Below are 24,680 nucleotides of genomic sequence, written 5' to 3'. Positions count from 1 at the left end.
CATTTTTAATGCATTTGCAGTTTCCCACCTACAGTTTCTCTAACTCTAGAGCACCATGCAATTTTCAAAAGGAGACTGGGAGAAAAAAATATCAGTGAGCATTTGACTTTTTGTTTTGTTCTCATCAGACACCCAGTCTGGCCCAGCTCCATGAGCTTCAGTAAGCCCAAGGAGTGAAATGTCCCAGGAGGGCTGTGTGCTTGATTCCTGCATCTGCCTGGACCTTAGAGACTGTGGCCTCAGAGACCGTCCCTTTGTTTTAGAGATGACCCTGTTGAGGCCACATGCATTCATTCTCATTCAGATGGTTGGCTCTATGGACACATTTGAAGAGCTGCACCCTTTGTTTTAACATCAGCCCAGCTGCCGAAGCAAGAACAGGGCAAGGACCGAGAAGGTAAGGAGCCCGAAGGCACTCTGCTGCGAGGAAGGAGACAGCCACGGTCCTTGGGTTGCAGGAGTAGCTGTGGTCCCAGCCATCACACTTCACTGCTAGTAGAGATCCAGGCTGGTGGTAATCTATAAAATGGCTATTGAGAATGGAAAAGGGGCAGCTGCATCTTGCTGTCTCTTTGTCATCTGTACACAGACTTCCCTTCACATCCCCTTTCACACTTGGACAAATGGCCTTAGCTGGAGGTAGACCACCCTCATTTTCACAAGGAGCCTGGTGTTAGTGTCATCAAACGTTATCTTAAATTCTTTATGCAAGGATGAATGCTTTCTGAAATTACTGCGATTGTAATCTACTGTGCAGTATAAGCACCAAAAATACTCTAAAAGGACTATTATTACTGTGTTCAGTTCTGTGTCCCTCGCTTCAAGAAGTACGTTGAGGCTCTGGAGCGTGTCCAGAGAAGAGCAACGAAGCTGGTGAAGGGGCTGGAGAACAAGTCTTACGAGGAGCGGCTGAGAGAGCTGGGGTTGTTTAGCCTGGAGGAGAGGAGGCTGAGGGGAGACCTCATTGCTCGCTACAACTACTTGAAAGGAGGCTGTAGAGAGGAGGGAGCTGGCGTCTTCTCCCAAATGACAGGGGACAGGACAAGGCGGAATGAATCTCCCTCTGCCAGGGGAGGTTCAGGCTGGACATCAGAAAAAAGTTTCTCACAGAAAGGGTCGTTGGGCACTGGAACAGGCTGCCCAGGGAGGTGGTGGAGTCACTTTCCCTGGAGGTATTTAAAAGACAGGTAGATGAGATACTCAGGGGCATAGTTTAGTGGTTGATAGGAATGGTTGGACTCGATGATCCAGGAAGTCTTTTCCAACCTAGTGATTCTGTGATTATTGTTAGGAAAAAAATGTTATTATTTTTCTAGATTATACCACAGCATGGGTCACAAACAAAACCAAGGAAATAAAAGGCTCTGTAGCATTTTAAAAGGCATTTCGTTCACAAGAAAACACAACAGAATGTTATCTAAACAGGTGGCACAGAAGAGATTACGTAACTTTGTCTTGTAAGAAAAATCCTTATTTAACAAACACATAATCAAGGTTCTCAGCTTGGAAGGGGAGTTATACTTTCTTTCCCAGTAATGTACCTCAGGGCATATTAATCACTTGAAGCCCCGAACATCAGCTTGTACGTCCATAACACGTATTCAAATTTGCAGCTAAACACATGAATAATATATGCATCATTTTCTTCAGTTGTACCTCAAATTCTAAAGATGTAAGGTGTAACCACGGCACAGCTGAGACCCACCTTCACAGAGAGAAGTCTGGTCAGGTAGATTTCTGTAATAGCTTTGGTCCTCTCTTTTTCCTTCACACTGCCTCGCTTTGATTTACCTTCATCTATTTCATCTATTGGCCGCACTAGATGCCAGACCTTATTTTCATCTTCTAGGAGTGCATGCCCTGGAAACAGTAATTGTAATAATTACAAAAAATGTCCCACACCCAAAACAGCAACATGAAAATAATCACATCAATAAGTACAAGCAAGATCTTTGTTCCCTACCCTCAACACACCTTTTCTCTTGCCAAAAGGATTCAGATGACTATTCCTATCCAACATATACAACTCAAACACTAACAATACATAGGCTGAAAAAGCAGCACTGAAGGAGAGTTGTGGCTTGCTTTCGTTAAGATGAAAGGGAGAGGAATGAATCATACAATAAGAAAACTCCTGCTTTGTCACTTCCACACAGTATGTGTATTTTTTTGAGGTCCACACGCTGAAGAACTCTACTCCCTTGTCAATTCTCAGGAACACAATCAAGTTACAGAAACCCAGCTAGGTCTGAGCCAACAGTCACTACTGAAAGAGCAAGCATAGCCTGATCCAAGTTCAAGGCAAGATATTGTTGTAGCAGCTCTCATAAATTTAGCTGTGGCAATGTAAGGATTTATGATCTCAACCTTTTTTTCTAGGTATCGCCACTGCAATTTACATTTTTCCCCTAACTACTGAATTCAGAGTGTGGCACCTCAGTTCAGACCTGCTTTGACCAGCATTTGACTAGCAGCACTTGACTTCGTAGCTGAAAGGAGGGAAAATGCACTCTTCTGCTGTGAGGCCATAACTCCAGCAGACAGAGGTAATGACTGCAGTGAATTAATAATCCATTATAACATGATTTTTTAAAACTTTGCTTGTCAATATTCATAGGTTAAACCAGAGAAAGAGACTCACATCAACTCTGTTACCATATAGCAGAAACAGGAGTAAGCACCTGGATGCTAATGAAATGCTCATCTAATTACGTTGCCTCGCTGTGCTATCCATGCATCAGGTTCCTGAGCTTAGTTCAATAATCACACAGAGGAATAAAGGGAATCTCACACTTCAGTATCAATGTGAATGTTCAGACAAATTCTGCGTTTATGAATCATTTTTTATGAAGAGTTAAAAAAAGATGATACAATTGTTGTAACTTTCAATTAATGTCCCTTGAAAAAAAGATTCTCTGTTACAAACTGGTTTAGATCTCTTAGTTTTCCTTGTTCTTTCTTTAATTTCTGAATTTTTATACCTACTTCACATAGTCCCTAAAATCAGTGGCACTTTTCCAGTGGAAGTTACTGAAACAGTGCATTTAAAATCACTGACATCTTAAAAATGTTAAAGTTATTTTTCCCATAAAAACTGTGAAGCAGCCCTACCGCATGAGTTATTTTTGTATTAGTGATAAGTTTTATGCTTTAATATATGTATCTTACATAGCTGAATCCCAGTAACAGCAAAAAAGAGAATTTTCTAATTGCACAAATTTTGTTCTATCAAATTTTTGGCCATAGTAGTTCATCAACTAAGTTCCTCAACGGCTATATTAAATTTACCCCCTTGCACGTATGTTCAATATTTCACATCACAGGGAAACATGACATTTATGTATAATCTGGCCAAATCAACACTTCTGCTTGGAAGTATTTTATACATCCTCACGAAAAGCATTAGCTATGCAGAGTTCTGGGGGCTTTACTTCTTTTTAACCAGGTAGAAAAAATATAAATCACACATTAAATCACATTGTCCTTTGAGAGTCTTCAATTTGAGTTGAGAGTTCATGTGAATGAAGCAAGAAAGTAATAAAAGCTATAGCTTTATTTTGAAGCGGCTGCAATTTTGCAATCGATACCATTCATAACAATCATCTGCCAGTAGAGTAAGAACTGCTGGTGGGCCTGAAATCTGGAATATCTTTTGCAATGCCTGTTATTTACTGTTGTAAATTAATAGATGAAATCATGCAGTTAGAGCAGAAACTATTTTCCAGCCTTATGTCAGATGCCTGGTAAGCGTTTGCTTCTTCCTTGGATTAAAAGGAATTTATCCTCTCTTTGCCTTCCTCATAGTACGTGGCCTAGTTTAACTTTAGAGAGAAGAGAAACAACCAAAAGGGTTTTCACCGAGATTATTGGCCTTTATGTGTTTAGTTTGGCCCATGTTTGCTTAGCAACAACAGAATCAGTTACTAGTGAAATAGTAGTCATTCACAGGAAAGCAGGGAGTAAGAGACTACAGCTCAACCAAAGGAACTTCTGCAATGCAGATTCCACTTCATTGCTAAAAGTAGCAGGAAAAAAGAGGAAGAGAAACTCAGAACATGGGACAACAAAACATGTCAGCAGTAGGGTTGCTAAGAGAAAATAACATTTCTTTTAAGAATATTTTCCTCAACGGAAAAGCAGGACATGAAGAAAAGATAAGGGAAACCACCTCCTTTTTTATTGTGACAGCTACATTATATGTCAAGCCATAAACTGGGAGATCTACTAGGTCAAATTATTCCCTCCAAACATTTTGTCTTGGCCTTTGGGCATTCTTTGGCCAATATAAAGTCATGTTGGGGAGGAGGGCTGTTAATGCCAAATATTAACTGCGTTGACTAATTATAGTGGTATGAAACATGTTATAAACACTATGGAGGCAACTGAGATGGTGACAGACAACACAGCCTTTTTCCCCTGCATGGCCTACGGCAAGATCTCCAGTCTCCCCCTCATCAATAATACACCACTCTATGGAGGTGAAGGAAGCGCTGCCCTACATGGATCTGCTTGTCACAGTATTCCTGATCTACAGACCTCTGGTTATTTTTACTCAGAATTAAAAAAAAAAAAAAACCAAACCAAAAACCAAACCCAGAGAAAACTACTGGAATAACAGAGCATGTTGTTTTGGTTTACAGTTCCATACAGAAATACTGGCATGAAATCATTGAAACCATTCTTCATCTTGATATAAATTAGTAACTGCATTTATTATCTCCAGAAGCAAAAAATGCTGCATTTAATTGTAACAACCTCCAGCTTCTAATGTCTTCCTGTTAGAAGCTGTGAATCAAAAGCACCATGGAAGCAATGCCAGGTTTTAGAGCATGTCTAAACATGTTTTTACATTTTCGTTCTGTGCAAAGCCTAGCACTCTGGCACAGTCCATGGTTTCAGTTGACTCTTCTCAATGCAAAAGGTGCAAGCTAATGAGAGAAGGAAAACACACTTTGTCACAAGCCTCATTCATAGAGCTGGGATAGGATTTCTATCTATTTCAACCCTGTAAATCCCTATGCTATGTAAATGTGTATGTGTGGGAGGGGAAGCCTCTGATGCTTTCCTCTCCCTTTTATAAACAGCATCTCACAAATCAATGTTACTGTAGGCTCTCACTTTGCACTAACTTTGTAGCACTTTATAGCTTTCCAAAAAAGCAAGTTGGCACCAGATAGCGCTGAGGACCCTTCAGTGCTAAAGAAATTTGGCTAGCCTGGCATGAAACATTGTCTTTTTAAACTACCATGGTGCAAGACAGGGCGTGGAGAAGAAACATGGCAGAAATTGTCTTTGCTCCATACTCTGGAAACTTAATTCCCTCTGCAGATTTTTCTGCCGTGTATGAGAGCCCTTGTGTGACAGCATTGTCCCCATAAGTCTGCTTTTCTTATACAATTTCACATGCCACACGCATAACTAAGGAGTTCATCTTGAAGTACAGATCATATATGTTCAAAGACCTTCATCATACTGAATCACCATCTACAAGAAGGTTTGCAGGGAGGATCCAGGGAAATACAGGCCTGTCAGTCTGACCTCAGTGCTGGGGAAAGTCATGGAACAGGTCATCTTGAGTGCTATCAAGAAGCACATGCAAGAGAACCGGGTGATCAGGCCCAGTCAACATGGGTTTACGAAAGACAGGTCTTGCCAAACTAAGCTGATTGCCTCCTATGACAAAGTGACTCGACTACTGGATGGGGAAAGGCTGTGGATGTAGTCTTCTTGGACTTCAGTAAAGCCTTTGGCACAGTTTCTCACAGCATTCTGCTTCAGAAACTGTCAGCCTCTGGCCTGGACAGGCGCACACTCTCCTGGGTTGAAAACTGGTTGGATGGCCGGGCCCAGAGAGTAGTGGTAAATAGAGTGAACTCCAGCTGGAGGCCGGTCACAAGTGGAGTTCCTCAGGGCTCGGTACTGGGTCCAGCTCTGTTCAATATCTTTATCAATGACCTGGATGAAGGCATTGAGTGCACCCTCAGCAAGTTTGCAGATGACACTAAGCTGGGTGGAAGCGTGGATCTGCTGGAGGGTAGGGAGGCTCTGCAAAGGGATCTGAACAGGCTGCACCACTGGGCTGAGACCAATGGCATGAGGTTTAACAAGGCCAAATGCCGGGTCCTGCACTTGGGGCACAACAACCCTATGCAGTGCTACAGACTTGGGGAAGAGTGGCTGGAAAGCTGCACGGAAGAGAAGGACCTGGGGGTGCTGGTTGACAGCCGACTGAACATGAGCCAGCAGTGTGCCCAGGTGGCCAAGAAGGCAAATGGCATCTTGGCTTGTATCAGAAACGGTGTAACCAGCAGGTCCAGGGAGGTTATTCTCCCTCTGTACTCGGCACTGGTGAGACCGTACCATGAGTACTTGTGTTCAGTTCTGTGCCCCTCACCACAAGAAGGATGTTGAGGCTCTGGAGCGTGTCCAGAGAAGAGCAACAAAGCTGGTGGAGGGGCTGGAGAACAAGTCTTACAAGGAGCAGCTGAGAGAGCTGGGGTTGTTTAGCTTGGAGAAGAGGAGGCTGAGGGGAGACCTTATTGCTCTCTACAACTACCTGAAAGGAGGTTGTGGAGAGGAGGGAGCTGGCCTCTTCTCCCAAGTGACAGAGGACAGGACAAGGGGGAATGGCCTGAAGCTCCGCCAGGGAAGGTTCAGGTTGGATATCAGAAAAAATTTTTTCACGGAAAGAGTCATCGGGCACTGGAACAGGCTGCCCAGGGAGGTGGTTGAGCCACCTTCCCTGGAGGTGTTTAAGTAATGAGTGGATGAAGTGCTTAGGGGCATGGTTTAGAATCATAGAATCATAGAATCACCAGGTTGGAAAGGACCCACTGGATCATCGAGTCCAACCATTCCTAACACTCCCTTAAACCATGTCCCTAAGCACTTCATCAACCTGTTCCTTAAGCACCTCCAGGGAAGGTGACAGGGTTTAGGGAGTGTTAGGAATGGTTGGACTCGATGATCCGGTGGGTCCTTTCCAACCTGGTGATTCTATGATCACAGCCAAAGATAGGGAAGGAGGAAAGAAAAAAAAAAAACCAACATGGTCTGGTCCTCTACTGCCTGCCGCAAGGGTAGTGAGGGGTGAGGAGGATGAAGACCGGGAGCCCAAAATGGGAGACCAAACACTACTCTGTGTTAAGAAAGCAAAACAAGCTAAGGACACCACCTGGCCCCATGTATGGTCCATTCCACTTTAGAGTGGAGGTGACTAGTGCCTCAGCAGTTATCTCAGCAATCAGTGCAACCAAACTGAACTGGAACTAGAATCAGCTCCTTGGCTGGCTGCACTTCACTGCCCTCTGTATTAAACTGAATGGCTTTTTAAGTTAACATGCTGGGTTGGCACTTGCTCTGACACAGTAGTCACCACTTGGCTAACTATGGCAGGCACTTGCAGTAAAGCGGTAAGAGGATAGCAGCAGAGGTGTAGCCATGACCATTAGAAGACTCTTCAAGGATGCTGAAACAGAAAACATCCTGTAGGACAGAGTACAAAGTAAACTGCAAGTAATTCTGCCTATCCTAATTTCCTGGCCAATACTCAACACAAATTAAATGGAAGTCTGTACATTTTTGTTAAAGAGCAATATATGTCAGACTGAGCCTTATCTTCTTGAAAAATGTACATTTGTGGCATATTATTTCAAATCTGTTTGACTGCCCAGCCCTTTAAACCTATTAAATCTAAGAATGGTAAATCTATTTAAAGAAACTATTAGGTGAAGCAACGGCTTTTGCATTCAGTGCTAGATAGAAAAACATATGGAATGAGTTCACAGAAGGAAGAACGATCTCAAGGTTTATTGTTCCTTAAATCTACCTTCTACCTTTTGTAAAATAACTGAATATAAGGAAAAAAAAGGAGAAAGTGATCATCTGAAATGTAAAGAAAACGCGAGACAAAGAACATATATTTACAAGTAAATATTTCTGTAAAAATCTGAGTGCATTTTAGGCTGTAATGGATATCGTGTCTCGAGAGGTTTTGAGATAAAGGAAATTGGTTTAGACAGAATAGTAACGTGTAGAAGTAAAAGCTTTAAAAGACAGGTGGTCTTTTGTGTTGAGAAGTCTGGCATACTGTGGCAGACAGCAATGTAAGAATTATCCAACAGCTGCTTTCCTGATGTGAAAGAGAGGAAACATAAGGAAATTTCTGACACTAGCTTACAGTAGACTGCAAACCTCAAAAAACCCAAAGGAACTGTGGAAAATGCTGCATCTAAAGAGATAATGCATAGAATGAATGATGCCAAACAAGAAACCCTGGAAAAAACAAGCTAGCATAACTGGTGAAACATCACGCAAAGGGAGGGACACATAAAATAGGAATGGAAAGAGACTGGTTTGTAAGGCAACATAGTTGCAAGAAATGCAATAAAAGACAGCATTGTCCCACTCTCTGTGTGGGTTTGACTTCTTGCCATTATATAGGGAGGTAGGGAAGCCACATGATACTTACTTTCCCCTGGGACATCTTGCTGATTATCCTCTGGCTGCTGAGAAATTCCCATTTTTGATAAGATGAGTGTGGCACCATCTCGGACCTTTGAAAATACAAAGATGTTATTTGAAAGAAATGTGCAGTACTGGACCTACTCCTAAACACCTAAACTGTGGTTCCTGTAATTACTTTTTGCAAGAAATCTAGATTTATGATAAATGCTGCCCTTTAAAGGCTTCTTGGGCAACTAAGTCTGCAATTTGGAACAAACTCCCTCCTCCTCCTTTAATAAGAGACCCCCTCAATGCTTCCTCTGATCTACTAAAAATGCTAGAAGCACCTCCAAGACTTAAGTGACTCCTCAATCTGGTGTGGGCACCCTTTGTATGGAAATGGGGTTCATCAGGAAGAATTGGTCCTGTCTGTTTTCTGAGGGAGTCCTATCTTCCCTAATCAGGATATCTCTTGTTAGAAAGCAATAAACAGCACAGAATGGGAAGACAAGTGGATTGCAAGTGCTTGGTAGAGCGCACAGTATGAAACCTAAAACAGACAGTACAAAAATGCCAAAATTTGCTCTCCTGACCAGACCAATCCAAAATCTATTTAGCAGCAAAGTAAGGACAAAAATACAATTCTCAAGGGCAGGAAGTGGTAGAGAAAAGAGATGAACACAAAATCTAGCAAAAGGAGCTTCTGAATATTCAAAGGGGAATTTGTATTTAGATGCTGCAATGATGAGGAAACCAAAGTGCTGGCATTTAGGTTATATGTTTTTGCTAAGTTTTTTAGACAATATGTCTAGAGCTAGCCTTTCATGCTCCTAAGCTTTTACTGCCTAGATCCAGAGCTACATTTTTTTTTATTCTTTACATAGCACAGAGTTTCTCAAAAAAAAAAGTAAAGATTTTATTTATTACTAGAAAACAGTTAACAGCTGCAAACAACTGCTCTGAAACACCTCCTTACATTATAATGCATTAGTGTGTTGATACGTTTCCATCTGCCATCTCTTTGGGATGTTAAATCCAAGTCTGAGAGGATCTGTGCAGTAGAACCTGGACGCCACTCTAAGGGGTAATTAAATTGAGAAAAACAGTTTTTAACCACATGCAAGAAAATCTGCTCAAGAATGTTTCAGTGTAGAGATCCACTGATGCAGTGTGTGGAACATTAAACTAAGTAATTTGGCACGTGCCACGATGTGTATTTTTTATTGCTTAACAGTTTGGCTTTTAGCAGAGAAGTTTGCATGAACTATTCCTAAACATACATGACTTCTGATTATTTTCCAACTACACACACACACACACACACACACATATATATATAAAACAAAAACTGATTTCAGTATGAAATAAGAGTAGGACTTTGTATGGAATAGAAAAGGCATTTTAAAGGAATTTATTAGGATTTTCTGAAGACCAAGAATTGTATCCTCTACTTTCAGATTAAAGCAGAAGATATAGCAAAACTACTAATTGGCACTTTTATTACGAGATTATTAGGCTTTTTAAGTTATGTCAGGTTTTCTTTCTCAAGAAGAGAACAGCAATTTTGAAAGCCTTCAAGGAGGAATATTCTCAGAGCCTGCATGGCTCATCATCTACTAAAAGTGCAGCCCCTGTAGGTTAAGTTACATTCTTTTGAATAACGATCAAAAAGGCAAGTTTAAATCAGTACCAGTTTCTGAAATTGCATCATTACTTCTCCATCAGTTAATTGTCCATGCTGTCATTATCACATTAATTAGTACCTGAGATACTGGCTTTGTCAGACATGAATAAATTTGTGCTAACAGTCATTAACAGGCTTTTTGCACACTAATGACAGTACAACAAAACTTGAACAGTCGGGGAAAAAGAACTCTGTAAGAAAGCATTAATTTTTAATGCATATTATGATTGCTGCAAAATGCTGTATTTTTGTATCCGTCTGAACTTGAATTCAACTTTTTTTTAAAAAAACACAACCAACAATGAACTGCTTTTATAGACATTTTTGGGGAAAATACAAAATCACGCAACACGTTTCACCTGCTCAATATAGTATCACAAGTAGCTACCTACCAAGAACAACACTCTCAGCTTTTGGCCACTGAGAACACGGTAGATTTCGATAGACTTGGTCTATTATCTTTTCCTTTACTTGTGATATAGTATCACAGTTTAGCACTTTAACAGGTATGGAATCAGTTCCTCCATCTTGTACATATACATTTACTGTCTGTAAAAAAATGAATGTACATGGTTATTAAGACAAATCAGCACTGAATTACTTCTGAATCTGTTTAGATGGGTGATTTAAATACAAACTATATCTAAATTTCACTGCGCAATGATTATTGCACAGCAGCACATATTTGCAATGGGAGTACGGATTATTTGAGGGATCCTTTGTTGTTATGCAGCCAACCGATTATCATAAATTCCAGGTAATTCCTCCCACTATGACAAAACACAAAAGATGTAGAATAGGTTTACTCATGTCTAATATATTACTATTATTTAGTCTTCGAATTTTATTAAAGAGAGACACACAAGAACAAAGCAGCTGCATATGTAGCATGTACATAGTAGTTACATGCTTCTCATACAGCCTTATAGCCTGACAACCTGGAACATAGAAAATCACAAGTAATGCAGTGCTGAAACTTAATGAGTTCCCAGCAATCATTTGAGCTGCACTTTCCTGAACTCCTAGGATATTGTGTGCTTTTGCCCTCCTCTATGCCATCTTCATGGTTGTAGTTTTACTTCTCAAGTCGAGCCAACTAGGTCTGTACACATGGTGATTTAACGTGGCTCAACGGCTGAGCAGTGACTTGTTCAACTCCTGCAACTTTACCCCCTGTGAGCAGCTGTTCATTAGATATATAAATATGCACACAGACACACATATATACAAGCCATATATATAATTTTTGATGTTCAAAGACTTCGTTTACTGCTTACTCTTGTCACAATAACTCTAACAGTTCCATAAAATATACCTAAGTAGTGCTAGTTCTAAAATATTACTGTTTTCTGATAGTATTGACATGTTTTTTTTAATGTTAAAGAGAGTTTCTTGAAAGCCTGTAATTTGCTAAATCTAGAGTGATTGTTTTTTTTTTTTAAAAGCAGCTTCACTATATGTCAGTTTTAATACAGACAAAAGCAAATGTGAAAACGGCCAAAAAACTTCCCCAGAAGGAAAAAAAATGCCAAACCCAAACAGGTGTTATGAAAGCCTTTCTTTTACTAGCTGAATCAGTACAACAGCTAAGAGCCCTTGTGGCTCTTCTGCCAGTCAAATAGCTTTGGAGGTCAGGCGCATCCGAAGCATCGCAGCTCTGAGATACATATGGTCCTGCCAACCGTAATGCCTGAATTTATCATCTCAAGCCTCAGAAATAAACTTGCATGGCTTGTATTTTTAAACAGTGAAGAAAAGCTACACCATACGGCAGTCAAATTAAACATGATTGCACTGTCCCTTGACAGAACTCTCAAACTAATCACAAGATTTCACCTTCCTTTTCCTATTAGCTTTATGGTAATTAGACATGATTTTGCTGCTGGTTCAGTATGCAGCATGTCAGTGTAACCAGTGATGCAAAACAGATTCATCTTTTAAATAAGAACAATTAGAGAGCAGACAACTGCTCTATACCATACTTTCCCACCGTGTCTCACTTTCAGGCAGAAATTCATGCTTTAACCTACCTTGGTGCACCCATGCTCCCTAACTGTTCACAGCTACCACAACAGTGTCATCATCATGCCAAAGATCTCAATCATCTATAGCCATAGTAACTCCCTACATAATCTTTCATCATACATACATATATCATCATACATTATATATCATACATATACATTCATCATACATATATCTCATCATTTTCTGTGCATGCACATGCGTAAAATCTTTGATGGAAAAATCAGTAAATCTGGACAAAATACTGCTTCTGTACAACATTATAATGTCTAATATCTAGCTAGTATGCTTGTTGTGCCTACATCTGATTGCATACACAAATTTTCTGCTTTCACATTGCATTCATTTAGCTTAATTACAGGCATTGGCTTTTTTGTGAAAAGAAACAGACTGAATAAAGAATTATTGCCACTAAGTCTTACATGATGTACAGTGCAAGTAAATTTTGTTCTGCATATGAAAGAGAAAATATAACTAGCACTGCCAGTCAGTGTGGTTTCTATGACTGGCACTTTCAGCTCAGATAGGAACATGACAATTCAACTAATCCCTAAAATATCAATTGAACGTAAAATATTTCTTCTTGGTCAGCACACTCTTTTAGTCCAGGCAGTTTAGGTCACAGTCTAGCGATTCTGTGAGTGAAAGTTCTATAGCAACCTCCTCCCATCAGTCCTCCCATCAGCATCCCTTCAGAATACACAAAATGGTGATTTATTTTTGTTTTTTCCACTAGGACTTAAAAAAGATTTTTATTAAGTTTCTCTTTCCACACTGCAGATATGTCACTGCATCTTTCTCAGTTGGAGACAACCACAAATGGTTCCTAACTCGTCAATAAAAAAGAAATCAGAGAGGGGAAAAAAAGATCCTGTGTTGGTCTTTGAAGGACAATCTGTGCCTCTTTGACATTCATTATGCTGCATCTTGAAGAAAACCAGTAAGACTGTCAGAGAGAGTAAAGTTTAGGCTCCCTGAACAGCTAAAGAATGGGCTGCTTCATTTTTTTTTAAAAAAGACAGTGGATACAAGTGCTGGAGTCTGGCTGAAAAGTGGTGGAAATTTGCGGCAGTGAACAGAATTAAATCAAAACAGAATTTGTCATAGAAGAGGACTGGACCATGGCACTGGTGAGCAGATGCAGCGGGTGAGGGAGCTCAGATGGGGAATTCCTGAGGCAGGGATGTCCACTTCATCCCACTTTCAGTATCTAACACGGGTCTCCAGAATTGCCTGTAGAGTCGGCTTCCCCTCATCACTGTAGGGAATGATTTCCTTAGGTGGAAATAAACCTCTTTCAACATCAGTTGGGCTGTTCAAAAGAGTTTGACTCACACAGGAACGAGTGCAGAAATAGGTTCATAAAGTGTTTTTGGAGATCGCAGAGCCACCTCCCAGGACTGTAGAGGAGCTCACTCTGGTATTCAAATAAAATTTTCTCTAAAATGATGTTTGATATGCAAACAAGCAGCAATCATATGGGAGAAAGTTCAAGGAAGTTCAAGCCTAACAACAGTGCAAGAATTCTGCAAAAATCAATCGCCAGTTAATTTAGATGGGAAAAGGAAAGGAGTCAAACACCACAGCCACTGTTCAGACAGACTGAAAATTATGAAAGGAATTTACTGAAATGGATTCCACAGTGGCAGGACTTGGATTTAATGCTTAGAATATACTTTATAATTCTGTTTTCCTGCTTGGATACTTGCTTTCATCAACTATCAACAGTCCTGCGTAGAATTTCTACGCAGTCCACAGTAGTCCAAAAAATTATGTACAGACGTAAAACTACAGAATTTACTTTTAAAAGAAAAAAAAAATGTTAATCATGCTCCACTTACCAACTGCGTATACTCTACATCGTCTCCCAGTAAGCCTGTGTCATTCAATGTATACTTGGCTTTCTTCAGTACAGCATCCACTGGGCCTTTTTCTACCTGGTGTTTGATAGCCTTGAACAATTTATAAAGAGGCTCCCCAGCATTGTCCTGTTTAAAGGAAAGAAAATAAAGTTTAAAAAAAGATGTAATCAATGCATGGTTAAGTATTACTGATAAAAAACCCCCACAGGCAACAGACTTCAACTCTTACCTTGAGGTACTGGTATAAACAAATAGACATCCAGTTAGACAACATTCTCTCAACAACTGTTTCAGATCTAAAAAAAACCAAAAAAAAATCAAACCCTGAGTGTGGTAAGGGGACTTAATGATAAGGTTTTAAAGAAAAACATTGCTTCCTTGAAATACAATATTTTTATACGCTTAACTGCATGCACTCTCCTAATGCAGTGATTTCCCTATAGAGCCTTGAGAGCATGTACTTGCTCTAGGATAAGTGCTTTGTATTGCTTATAATTCCCAGGTACCTTCAGCTCATTACTAAAAAGCACACATCCTTTATGCAAAATCCTAAATTGGGTTTATGCTGTCAGAGCTAAAAAATTAACCCAGTCGTGCAGTTACTGAGGGAAAAAACCTACAGATTACAAAGCTACAACTTACATAGAGCAAGGCCTTCTATAGTTATTTTTGGGATAATAACAGGGTTAAAAATACTAGAGCAAGCCCTCACTGAATGCACAATGTAAGCTAATTATGTGTGTTTATTACAGACATGATGTGTGGTATAAATGCAAGATCATTTGGAATAAAATTAGATTAAAAAGTAAATGAAATGTTTGGTATTGTACTTTGAAGTAAGGTAGATCTTCCAATGCAGATTCTACACTACAGCGTTTGAATAAAAAAATCTGTTGCCAGCAGTCCTGCCTGTGCCTTCCACAGCTATTCCTGGTGTGCTTGTCTTCCTAATATGGTTCGGCCAGGTTATTTCTGAATTTCACAGATAGTTGGCATTGCAAGTCACACTGCAAAAGAAATACTTTTACAGAAAAATAGAGAACTACAGAAAATATGACAATCATTCAAACCTTCTTAGCATCAGCTTTGGGTTTTTGGCCACAACATACTGCTCCATCAGTTCTAAGAACAGCGTCCTCATGATGTCAGTATAGTATTCTAGTTTTCCATGTAAAGCAACTGTCAGTAAAGATGCAAAATACACTTTAGCTCGAGCAGAGAACTCCCTTTGGTTTTCCAGCGTATGAATAAACTGAAACAGAAAGCAAATGTAAAATTAAGTCAAATGGCAGGTTTCTGAAGAACCTCAACACTTGTCTGCACTAAGACAACAAGCAATACTATTTCAACATTAATCTCCTAAGCACAGAATATGAAAGTTTTCAGAAATTTGAAAAAAAAAATCTACTTACCATCAAATGTTACCTATAATTTGTTTTTAGATACACACACAGTGTACTGGGTGAACCCAAGGAATGCTTATATATTTTGAAGCTTTGTTTAAAAAGGATGCTTTAATTAAACGAAAAAAAGAAGTGCGCTGTGACAATTTTTTAAAAGAGAAATTCAACTCCTCTCTCCCTCAAATTCCCAGTCCTTTCACATCAAATTACAAAGACACTAATCTAAGTGCACCTGGGAATGCGTTCTCATCTGCCATAAACTGTAATGCTACCATTAACTAACTCAGCACTGGAGCCTCATTTAAAAAAGGAAAAAGTTAGAAGCTTAAATCTATATTTAGGTGTCTGACAATCAGCCTAAGTTTTTGAGAGTGAGCAATTAGAAGTCTCTTCAGAGCTGCTCTGAGCACTCATCAGTCTCGATGAATAGGCCACTGGAGGAGCCTCTGCCTCCCTGGGACAGAGATCCAGCAGATGGCTGCCCACAGGTGACTCCTGCGATCAGCCAGGATGGAATCAGCATTCTGTGATCACGCTTCTTAAAAGGCTAAAACAAACTTCTTACACCACTGTTTATGCCAGATTGGGTAATATCTGTTTTCCTACAGCCACTGCAATGTTGACTAACTCCATGCTGTGTGACCTGGCACAGAAACATGTTCTTCCTTCTCTGTTCCGTGAGGCAGCTCTGGCTGAGATGCCACATAGCTGCAGCAGTCACTGTGGAACCAGAACCGTCTGAAAATTATTAAAAATAAGTTATTTTGGTTCAGTTTTACTTGCAAACCCACCATCTTGCACAGACAGCTATTCCTAGCTAAGAGACAAGTAGAATCTACTTCAGTACTCACATTGATGAGAAATGATTTGCTATTGAGGAGATTGGAGAACTGGTTCAAAGCCTGCTCCATAGTCTGCCGCCTGGCCTCAGGAATATCCAGCTTCCCTGTAATCATCACATCTTTCTCTCCATCTTTGGAGGGCAAGAAGAAGACTCTGTCCGTGTAGGTTTTGTAGTCCAGTACTGGAATTCCAGCTTCATTGATATCATTTGTCTGATCCTCCATCTCTATCATTAGATCTGGAATATGCAATACAGTTTAAAGGTTTGTTTTGAAAAACCTGCAGCTTCTCGAGACAACACTATCTCTTTGGGTGCCTTGTAATGGAGAAAAAAGCAAAACCAAACCAAAAAGCAAAACCAACACCAAAAAATTTATTTCATCTCATATTTTCTCTTCCTATTTTTACCAGTTATCCTGTTAACCATGATCACAACTAATCCTGTGGTGACATGAGGATAACTGCCTTTAGCATAGATGGTTTCCTTGTTGCTGCCTATCTAAAAAACGGCCTGAATGGACTTCCGGATGAGTTCATATATACAAATGTAGGATTGTAGCATAGAGACAAACAAAGACACTGGAATATTGTTTTCTTGCTTGTTTTTTTTTTCAATGCACATTCTATTCCCTTGGAGTCTCAGTAGTAATAAAAATTCCTTTAAAAACACATCTCAATCAAGGAAAGAAAGGTTTAACATGTAATGCACATGAATTTAATTGGAAGGAAGGGGATGACAGGAAGGAAGAAAGTTAAAAGGTTCATTGAAATTGATGGGAACATTTCTGTGAGACTCAAAAGCCCTGAAGTTCTTAAAAAGGACAACAATTAGGGGACCATCCTTTGGAGCAGTTATTCTAGCCAAAGGCTTTCCAATTACCCAGTATTCCTGATTGACTAGAATACCATGTTAATTAATATAGTGACCTATTGTCTCAGCAATTTTATTGCTCTTATTCATTCATTTACCTCTTTGTTCTATAGCATTCAGCAAAGCTAAGGAAGAAAGCACCTTGTGGTTTCCAGCTCTGTGGTATTTGTACTTCCTCCCTGCTGTCCCTTTCCTTGGCTATATTTGACTATATTTCGTACTTTAGACAAAATATAGTCTTTGTGCTTTTTCACAGTACGGATACAGAATGTATTTTGACTTCACTGTTTCATTTTACTGTCTGCCAGGTGGATACAGTTTAGAAACTGGATTACTCCTTGGATGGGAATTCTGCTTCCCCAGTTTTGTGCTTAGTGGAGCAGAGGGGAAACCTTCAACCCAACATGTAGCAGAAGTCTATAGCCCTCTACTGGGATTGTCAGCAAGAGAAAGGCAACTTCTTTCAGAAACATGAATGAAGTTCCATGGCAGAGGTAGCGAGAGGGAGGGTTGTTAACCTTGATCACATCTCTCATAGTTCAAAATCAGTTTGAAATGAAGCCTATTTGGGAATAGTTTTTGATTCAAATATTTGCTTCTCACTTGTGCCCAGAACCTGGAAGGAATCAGTTTTAGAAAGAAAGGAAGCTGTTACAAGAAAAGAACATCCTGTCCCAGAAGTGCTAGAAAAACAAGACTGGGAGAGGCCTTAAGCACAGACAAAATCTTTGAGATTCCCTGAGATTCTTAAATGAATTTCAAACTCTAACCTGAAATTGGTGTTTAATTCAGTCCTGCTTTTTATCCGCTACCAAAGTGAAACAATCTATTTCTCTTTAGAAATAAAATATGGGGTTTTTTTTAGTAGCAATTATTTCAACACGACCTAACAGCAAGTGTAAGTCAGATAAAGAGGTGACATTTGATAGTAATTGTTTAGGCCAGTATTTGCTATGTCTGCACTCAGATGCCTAATTTAAGCAGTGCAATAAGTAGTTCGACATGTAGAAATGCTGAGCCTTCACACCTCCCACTGCCTTCCCTGGGATGATGCCTCTACATTTACACAGAACAATTAGCTAGCTCCTCAAATCAAGCTTCATGTTTTCCCGTAATAAACAGGGCAAAATACTACTTCTTTCTTGTGAGTTTGCTAAATTACCCCTTTTATGCTGATTGCTGCAAATAAATTTCACAGCTCTGGAAACAGTTTTTAATGTGCGTACATGGCACACACAGCCATTGAGCTAAATACTAAGTGCATAGTTAGTCACTATAAAACATTCTCTCCTCCACATCAATGGCCACTCACATCAATGGCTCTAAGTAACCCCAATCTCAACTAATTTCTATTTGCCAGTTGCCAACTCTTTGCTTTCTTTAGACTAAAACTATCAATTTCCTTTAATGACCTCAGCTCCTTATTTTATTTTATTTATGGCCTTCATACATAGTAGCAAATATCTGTTGCTTGTTATCATCAGTAATCAAGACTACTAGGATCTACTAATTGTTTGTTCCCAGAAGACAGTTGCAGCAAGCTAGCACCATTGCTCCAGCCCTTCTCCTGACTGCTCTAGAGGACCTACAGGTCTGCAAGTATCTCTCATACCTGTAAATTCCTTCTTGCACCGGTCTCTGACACTCTCCTCCAGGCCTTCAAGTTGTGATTTAATTTTTTCATACTCCCGTTCTGCTTGTTGGCTCTTGCGTCTTTATGGGATAGAAGTAAAATTTTTAAAAAGTTACCAACTGCAAAAGTAAATAATTTGCAACAGCTCTGAGTGGAAAAACAAAGGACTGAAGGACACTTTCTTGGTTTTGATTTCTTTTTAAACAGTGGCAGCAGAGAGAGAATAGAGGAGAATAGCAATGGTGCACCAAATCTTCATTCCGTGTACATTAGCCTGCCACCATCACAGCCTGCTGCTTCAAAGAACACTTTGGCCAGCAATTTAAAATCCAGTAAGCTGTAGTACAAATGCTTTCAAATCACGTTAAATACAGAAACTCAGTTTGTATGTATTGAACAAAGATTGCTTGCAACATGCTCTGCACCAGCTCTGAGCTACCCAGGAGTGTGTCTGGGACTGAACTAAGAAGGCTGCAGGAGATCCATGAGCACATCAGTGCTGTACAGCACATACCCTCAGCGTTACTCTGGCTATATTGATAAGCACCATGAGAGTGAAATCTGCCCCCTCCTGAAGACCAGTATGCAGCCTTCATTACTAACCTTAAAACTGGGATAAGAGGGTCTTAAGGGAAATACAGGCACTGTTCTGGCCCTTTGTGAAGCATGAATTTCACCATTAATCATGACATTTCTGTGCAGGAAACACTTATCTCAGCTGGAAAGGCTGAAATGACCCCTTAGCCAAATCCATCCAGCTCAAACCTACACAGCTGACTGAGGTAGCATAAATGCTAGTGGATATGTATACAGAATAAGTTATCTCCTTCACGAGAGGCACTTTAGCTGCCAGTTCAAGAATGTATGTGTGCAACTAAGTCTGTAATTATGTGCTTGGCAAGCCTGGGACCAATTGTTGTGCTTATGTATAAAGGACAGACTGGGCTGACTGACACCAAGGAATTCGGTGTGCGTGAGAGGAATAAATTGGTGCTCATACATATTTCCAGCTTTAACTGCTTTTCTTAACTCTGCAGCTCATAATAAACATGAAAAATTTCTGTAGACTGAGCTGAAAACAATCAGGTAGTACCCTGAATACTTTTGGACAGTAAACCACCTAATCAAGAGAACCTCTTACCTGTAACAGATGATAGAAATGATGATGATTACTATCATAGGAATAAGCACCAGTGGCAAAATAAGATTCAGAGGGATGTCACTCACACGTGTGTCATATTCCACCCTTCCAAGGATCCATTCTCGGAGTCCAAATTTCACCTAATTAGATAAACACAGATATTTGTTTCAAAAAGTGCATATAGACAGTGGTTCACTTCTCAGTTGTTCTCTAAATTTTCAGTAGTTCTCACTAAGTGAATTTCTAGCTCAAACTGCCAAACAAAGGAACATTTCTGAATATTTTATACTAAATTTAGGTCACTAGCACCTTATTCCATGAAGAAGTTTTACTTTGCTTAGCAGAGGAAGAAAAATCCCCCGCCTGTCTAGCTACAATTTTATATTCCTGTGTAATGAAGGTAGAAGGCATTTAGCAGCTTGAGACTGCTTTTTACGTCTGGCTTCCAGTCAGCATGCAGAAGCTGGAAGAAGAAAGAACTGCAAGGAATTTCTTCATGGTACTACAGCAGCTTTGGAGAACACATTACCTCAGCTAACAAGCACTGTATCAGTACCCTTTACACATGATATTAAATTCTATTGAAAAAGTAACCTACAATGAACTCAGGAAGATTATTGATGGTATCTCTCTTCTGCCGTTTCTTTGGTTGAGGCTGTACTTCTGGTGGCTCACAATATAAGTCCGTTTCAGTTAGTGTTTTTATGTTGCAAGGCTCATCACCCACAAAAGCCTGGGCCTCGTCTATCGTCATGGCTTTGTTCAGGTTACTGCCCTAGACAGAAAATACAAGGCTAAGTCATCATCGCAAAGTCTTGGGAGACAAGAAGTTTCAAGTTATAAATTTCTGTTTAGATCAATTTGAGGAGCAGTTGTGATTTGCACAGTAGTGTACAGAAAAGCAGAGTCATTTGGAATTATGCAACTCCTCTTCCTGGTGGGGGAAGAGATGTTCCCTCCAGTCATTGGGAGCTCTCTGCCAGAGGACATATCCAAATGTCAGGCTCAGCAGGAGCAAGAATCCTGAGGAAAACCCAAAGTAAGGCTAAAAAGATAGCAACTATCTCTGAGAAGGGGAGAGTGGACAAAAGGGGGAACTGACAATCTTCATCATCTAGCAGAGGTAAGGGACCCTACCAAGCATTTTGGGTATGTTACCAAACAGCTGTTAAGGGTCTGAGAAAGGAAGGAAAGATTCCACACACACTTCAAGGACAAAATGAGCAATCACATCTCTTGACCAGCTTACCTTTGCATTAATAAGTTTGTTAACTTGTTTTTTGATGCCATCTGTGAAGTTTTCAAAGGTTGGGTCCGCAACATAGGCAAAGGAGTGGCTCTCATTTTTTACAACCAAATTATAATGATCCATCAGAATAATAGTGGTAATGTTATAGTTTTCTGGGTCTTCCAGTATTGGGGGGGAAGAAAAAATCACTGTAGTTTCATTGAGTCTTGTAACAAGCTTTCCAACAAACTGTAAGAAACAAGAAAAAAAAAAATGCATATTTAGATTTTGACTCATTCCTTTTCATAAGTGTTAATAACTTTAGACTGCAGAAATAAATCCATGGATTAATATCCTCTCCATAATAACATAGTACGAGGTATTTCCCAAAAAGAAAATGAAACCAATTTCATTATGGGTATAAATTGTGGACTAATTATGTTGTAGCAGTTGCCTACAGAAATACGTTAGGCTATAAACAGTTTCCACTGCCCCCAAATTCTGTGGCTGTGGACCACACTGGGCTGATACCACCAAACTACTCTGAGATTAAGAGGTTAACGTGGCAGCTTAAATCCAGATCATCTTCTATACCATTAAGTATCTCAGGTAGATTCTTTTCTATTGACATTGTGAAAGACCTTGCTGAAATTCAGTACAATTACTAAGTGAAATTTGGAATAAAATTTACCAACCGTCAATCAACTACTCAAGGTAACAGCTCAGTTAACCTGTCCTCCATCCTCAATTACACAAATGTTTTTATCCTAGAAACTCCTTCAGTCATTCAGTAACATCAATCACAGCCAACAACACTAACAGGAACCCTCAACATATCTTCTGTCACCATCTCATTTTCTCATATTGAGAAATGCAGTTTGATAGCTTCCCTCCACATTTCTGATATTGTTGTATAAGTGAAAGCAAAACAAAAGATTGGAATAAAGTTTCTAGTCTTAACCAAGAATATGTGTTGTACGTAATGCTCACTGAAGCTAATGTGTTGAGAAGATGCTGAGTATACATAAAAAGGGTGGTAAGAGATGTTGATAAACACTGTCAAGAAAGCTACATAGACTTTAGGGTTGTCCTGCAGGTTAATGTTATCAAGATAATTACATCTTGTAGTTTATGGCCTCAGAAATGTCAGTTTTCCTCTTAAAAGTCTTTAAGGATACGGTTCTCCTGGATGCAAATCCAGTTGGCTTTGCCTTATTCTTAAAAGTTGAATCCTGCCATAATACAAAATATGCACATTAACAACTCTACATGACAATAATTATTTTTAATGTTGGTTTACAAGACAGTCTTCAAATTAAGGGCCAGCCTTAACAAAAGGCTTAAAACGGGTTCTTACTGGAAGATAACTTTTAAGTTCTCAATTATTGCATTAATTTTTGATCTTCATTAGAAGAATGGGAAATTGAGACCTATTAGTAATGTTAGTTCCTCTTAACATGAGATGCAATAAGGGTTCATTTTCTTTTTAAACTTTATTTTTCACAACTTTTTGGTGAACATACTACAGGTAGAATATGCATGAAACAAGAAAGAAAGTAAGATTCTCTTCATTGAGGTGTGAGAAGATAGAAGAGACTGACTGTGCAAAGCCAAGCTCTCAACACTGGGTTTGGGTCCTGTTTCAGCCAAATCACTAAAGCTTGTGGGGTGAAGAGAAGGACAAATAAAAATTATACTGTTTTCAAATTTTGAAATAAATCCAGTTTACCATCCAAAGCTTTTTTTTTTCCTATCCTTATTCATGTTGACTGACAATAATTTAAAAGCAGAAGATTGAAAGCTACAAATTAATGTAAATCAGGATGGCAGGAGTAGACTCTTGCACAGAAATCCTGAACAGACCAAGAATCTGTTCAAACTTTATTCCACTCCAAGCCCAGTGATGTTAAGTGGCCAAATTTAAATGCATTTTTTGAACAGATTATATGTTATGCATCCAATGTGATGCCGCTGGGGGAAAAAAAAGAAAATTACCCTTCTGAGATTCGTTTTCCCTGCTTCTGGACGCTCTGCGTATACCACCAAGGAGAAACTCTGGATGAGCTCAAACCCGGTTCCAGTTACTGTAATATTTCTCCCTCCACTGAAAGGCAAAATTAAAAAACAAGTCAAGTAATTGGCAAACTACCATGGCTATTGACTGCTTTACCCTGCTACTGCTACTGCTTCCACTGAAAACAGCTATGTAAAGCCTATATGACAATTAGATATCCTACATAAAGGACTTCTCTTAAAGCTATCGATCACCACACCATTTAGAAGCAGCAATGTCAACTTCACCCTAGTTTTCAAACAGGAGAATATAGAAATACAAATTGCTTTGTCAGTACCTGTGGTTGTTCATTGATGCCTATCTTTGTGTGCTTTACTTCTCTAGTATTTTTGCTATTAACACTCCACCTACCACACACACACTGACAAAGGCAAGAGTGTATTTTTCACAGGTCTGTAGGGATCTGGCTTTTTATACCCTTTTCATTTGCAACACATTGTTTAGCAAGTAATGTATTCGCATAAGAAGAATGCACGCAAGTTGCCAGTGGGAATTAAAGTAATCAAAATAATATGGGACAGCAATCCTCAAAGCAATCCAGTAAAGTAACCTTCAGCTAATATATAGGAAAAAAAAAGAAGTCTTTTAAATTCCCTGGGGTAAATCACTATTGAATCTACCAAAACAACCCTTCAGGCCCCAAAACCAAACCCAAAAGCAAATATTAAAAACAAATTCTATTTTACATAAGTGACTACTCAGTATTCAAGGAGGAGGTATCTATTTCTCTATCACAGGTCACATTCAATTTTATTTTTAATGTCCTGTTTGTGAGGTCATGATCTTACACTTCTTTTAACAGAAAGAAAATGGAAACGTCATTGTCTCTCTCTGCCAACTGTACCCCACTGGCAGAAAGACGAGAATATTAGGGAACAGTAGAAACCAGCATGAATCACGGTTACAAGTTTGTCCCAGTATCAGTCACAGAATGACCCTCAAAACCAGAGGTATGCTACAAACACATTTACAGAGATGATTTTCTCTTTTGCTAGAAATAAATGTGGCATACTTTTTTTTGCTTTCACAATCCGTACTAGTTTGGGTTTTTTTCCAGAAGAAGCAGCAACCAGATGGGGTGTTGATAAGTATCACCATAGGAGAGAGTGTATGTTTTAAAAGCCTTATAGAACCTTGATCTAGATGTCTTAGAGAGATACATTTCTTCCTCATGGGATAGAGATTAAAGCCATAACCTTCCTCTCTTCCCAGCTTATTTATTAAAAGCTGAACAGAAGAACTGTTAGAAATCCTTTACATCACCTTCAGATGACAATCTCTCCTTTAAACATGATAAGGGTTTGCGAGTAATGCAAAAACCAAGTTGTCTGAGATCATGCTGAAATGCTTCAAATCTCTCTTTTTGAGACATCTTCACTTAAAAGAAGCTCATTAACTTTTCTGGTTTCAGGATTTACCTTTGAAGTGGGGATTAAAGTTTGGAGATAAACAGAATACTTTCAAACATTAG

At 39.4% G+C, this 24,680-nt stretch overlaps 1 protein-coding gene across 7 annotated transcripts in view; it reads right to left on the bottom strand.

Annotated features, from left to right (window-relative positions):
• PLXNB2 (plexin B2) overlaps window positions 1–24,680 on the bottom strand; it is a 261,938-nt gene that overhangs the window by 9,425 nt on the left and 227,833 nt on the right. For all 7 annotated transcript variants that reach the window (XM_054073420.1, XM_054073394.1, XM_054073372.1 and 4 more), the window contains 13 exons: window positions 23,131–23,239; window positions 21,157–21,384; window positions 20,506–20,682; window positions 19,908–20,047; window positions 18,746–18,846; window positions 16,271–16,500; window positions 15,087–15,268; window positions 14,246–14,312; window positions 13,996–14,142; window positions 10,522–10,678; window positions 9,422–9,522; window positions 8,471–8,555; window positions 1,706–1,860 (listed from right to left, as the gene is read on the bottom strand). In XM_054073420.1, coding sequence (XP_053929395.1) covers window positions 1,706–1,860; window positions 8,471–8,555; window positions 9,422–9,522; window positions 10,522–10,678; window positions 13,996–14,142; window positions 14,246–14,312; window positions 15,087–15,268; window positions 16,271–16,500; window positions 18,746–18,846; window positions 19,908–20,047; window positions 20,506–20,682; window positions 21,157–21,384; window positions 23,131–23,239 — 1,879 coding nt within the window. The remainder of the gene's footprint in view (window positions 1–1,705; window positions 1,861–8,470; window positions 8,556–9,421; window positions 9,523–10,521; window positions 10,679–13,995; window positions 14,143–14,245; window positions 14,313–15,086; window positions 15,269–16,270; window positions 16,501–18,745; window positions 18,847–19,907; window positions 20,048–20,505; window positions 20,683–21,156; window positions 21,385–23,130; window positions 23,240–24,680) is intronic.

The sequence above is a fragment of the Cuculus canorus genome, chromosome 1, assembly GCF_017976375.1.
Source record: "Cuculus canorus isolate bCucCan1 chromosome 1, bCucCan1.pri, whole genome shotgun sequence".
NCBI lineage: Eukaryota > Metazoa > Chordata > Aves > Cuculiformes > Cuculidae > Cuculus > Cuculus canorus.
The sequence above is the reverse complement of the archived record's forward strand: the minus strand, read 5'-3'. Positions and strand labels throughout refer to the sequence as shown.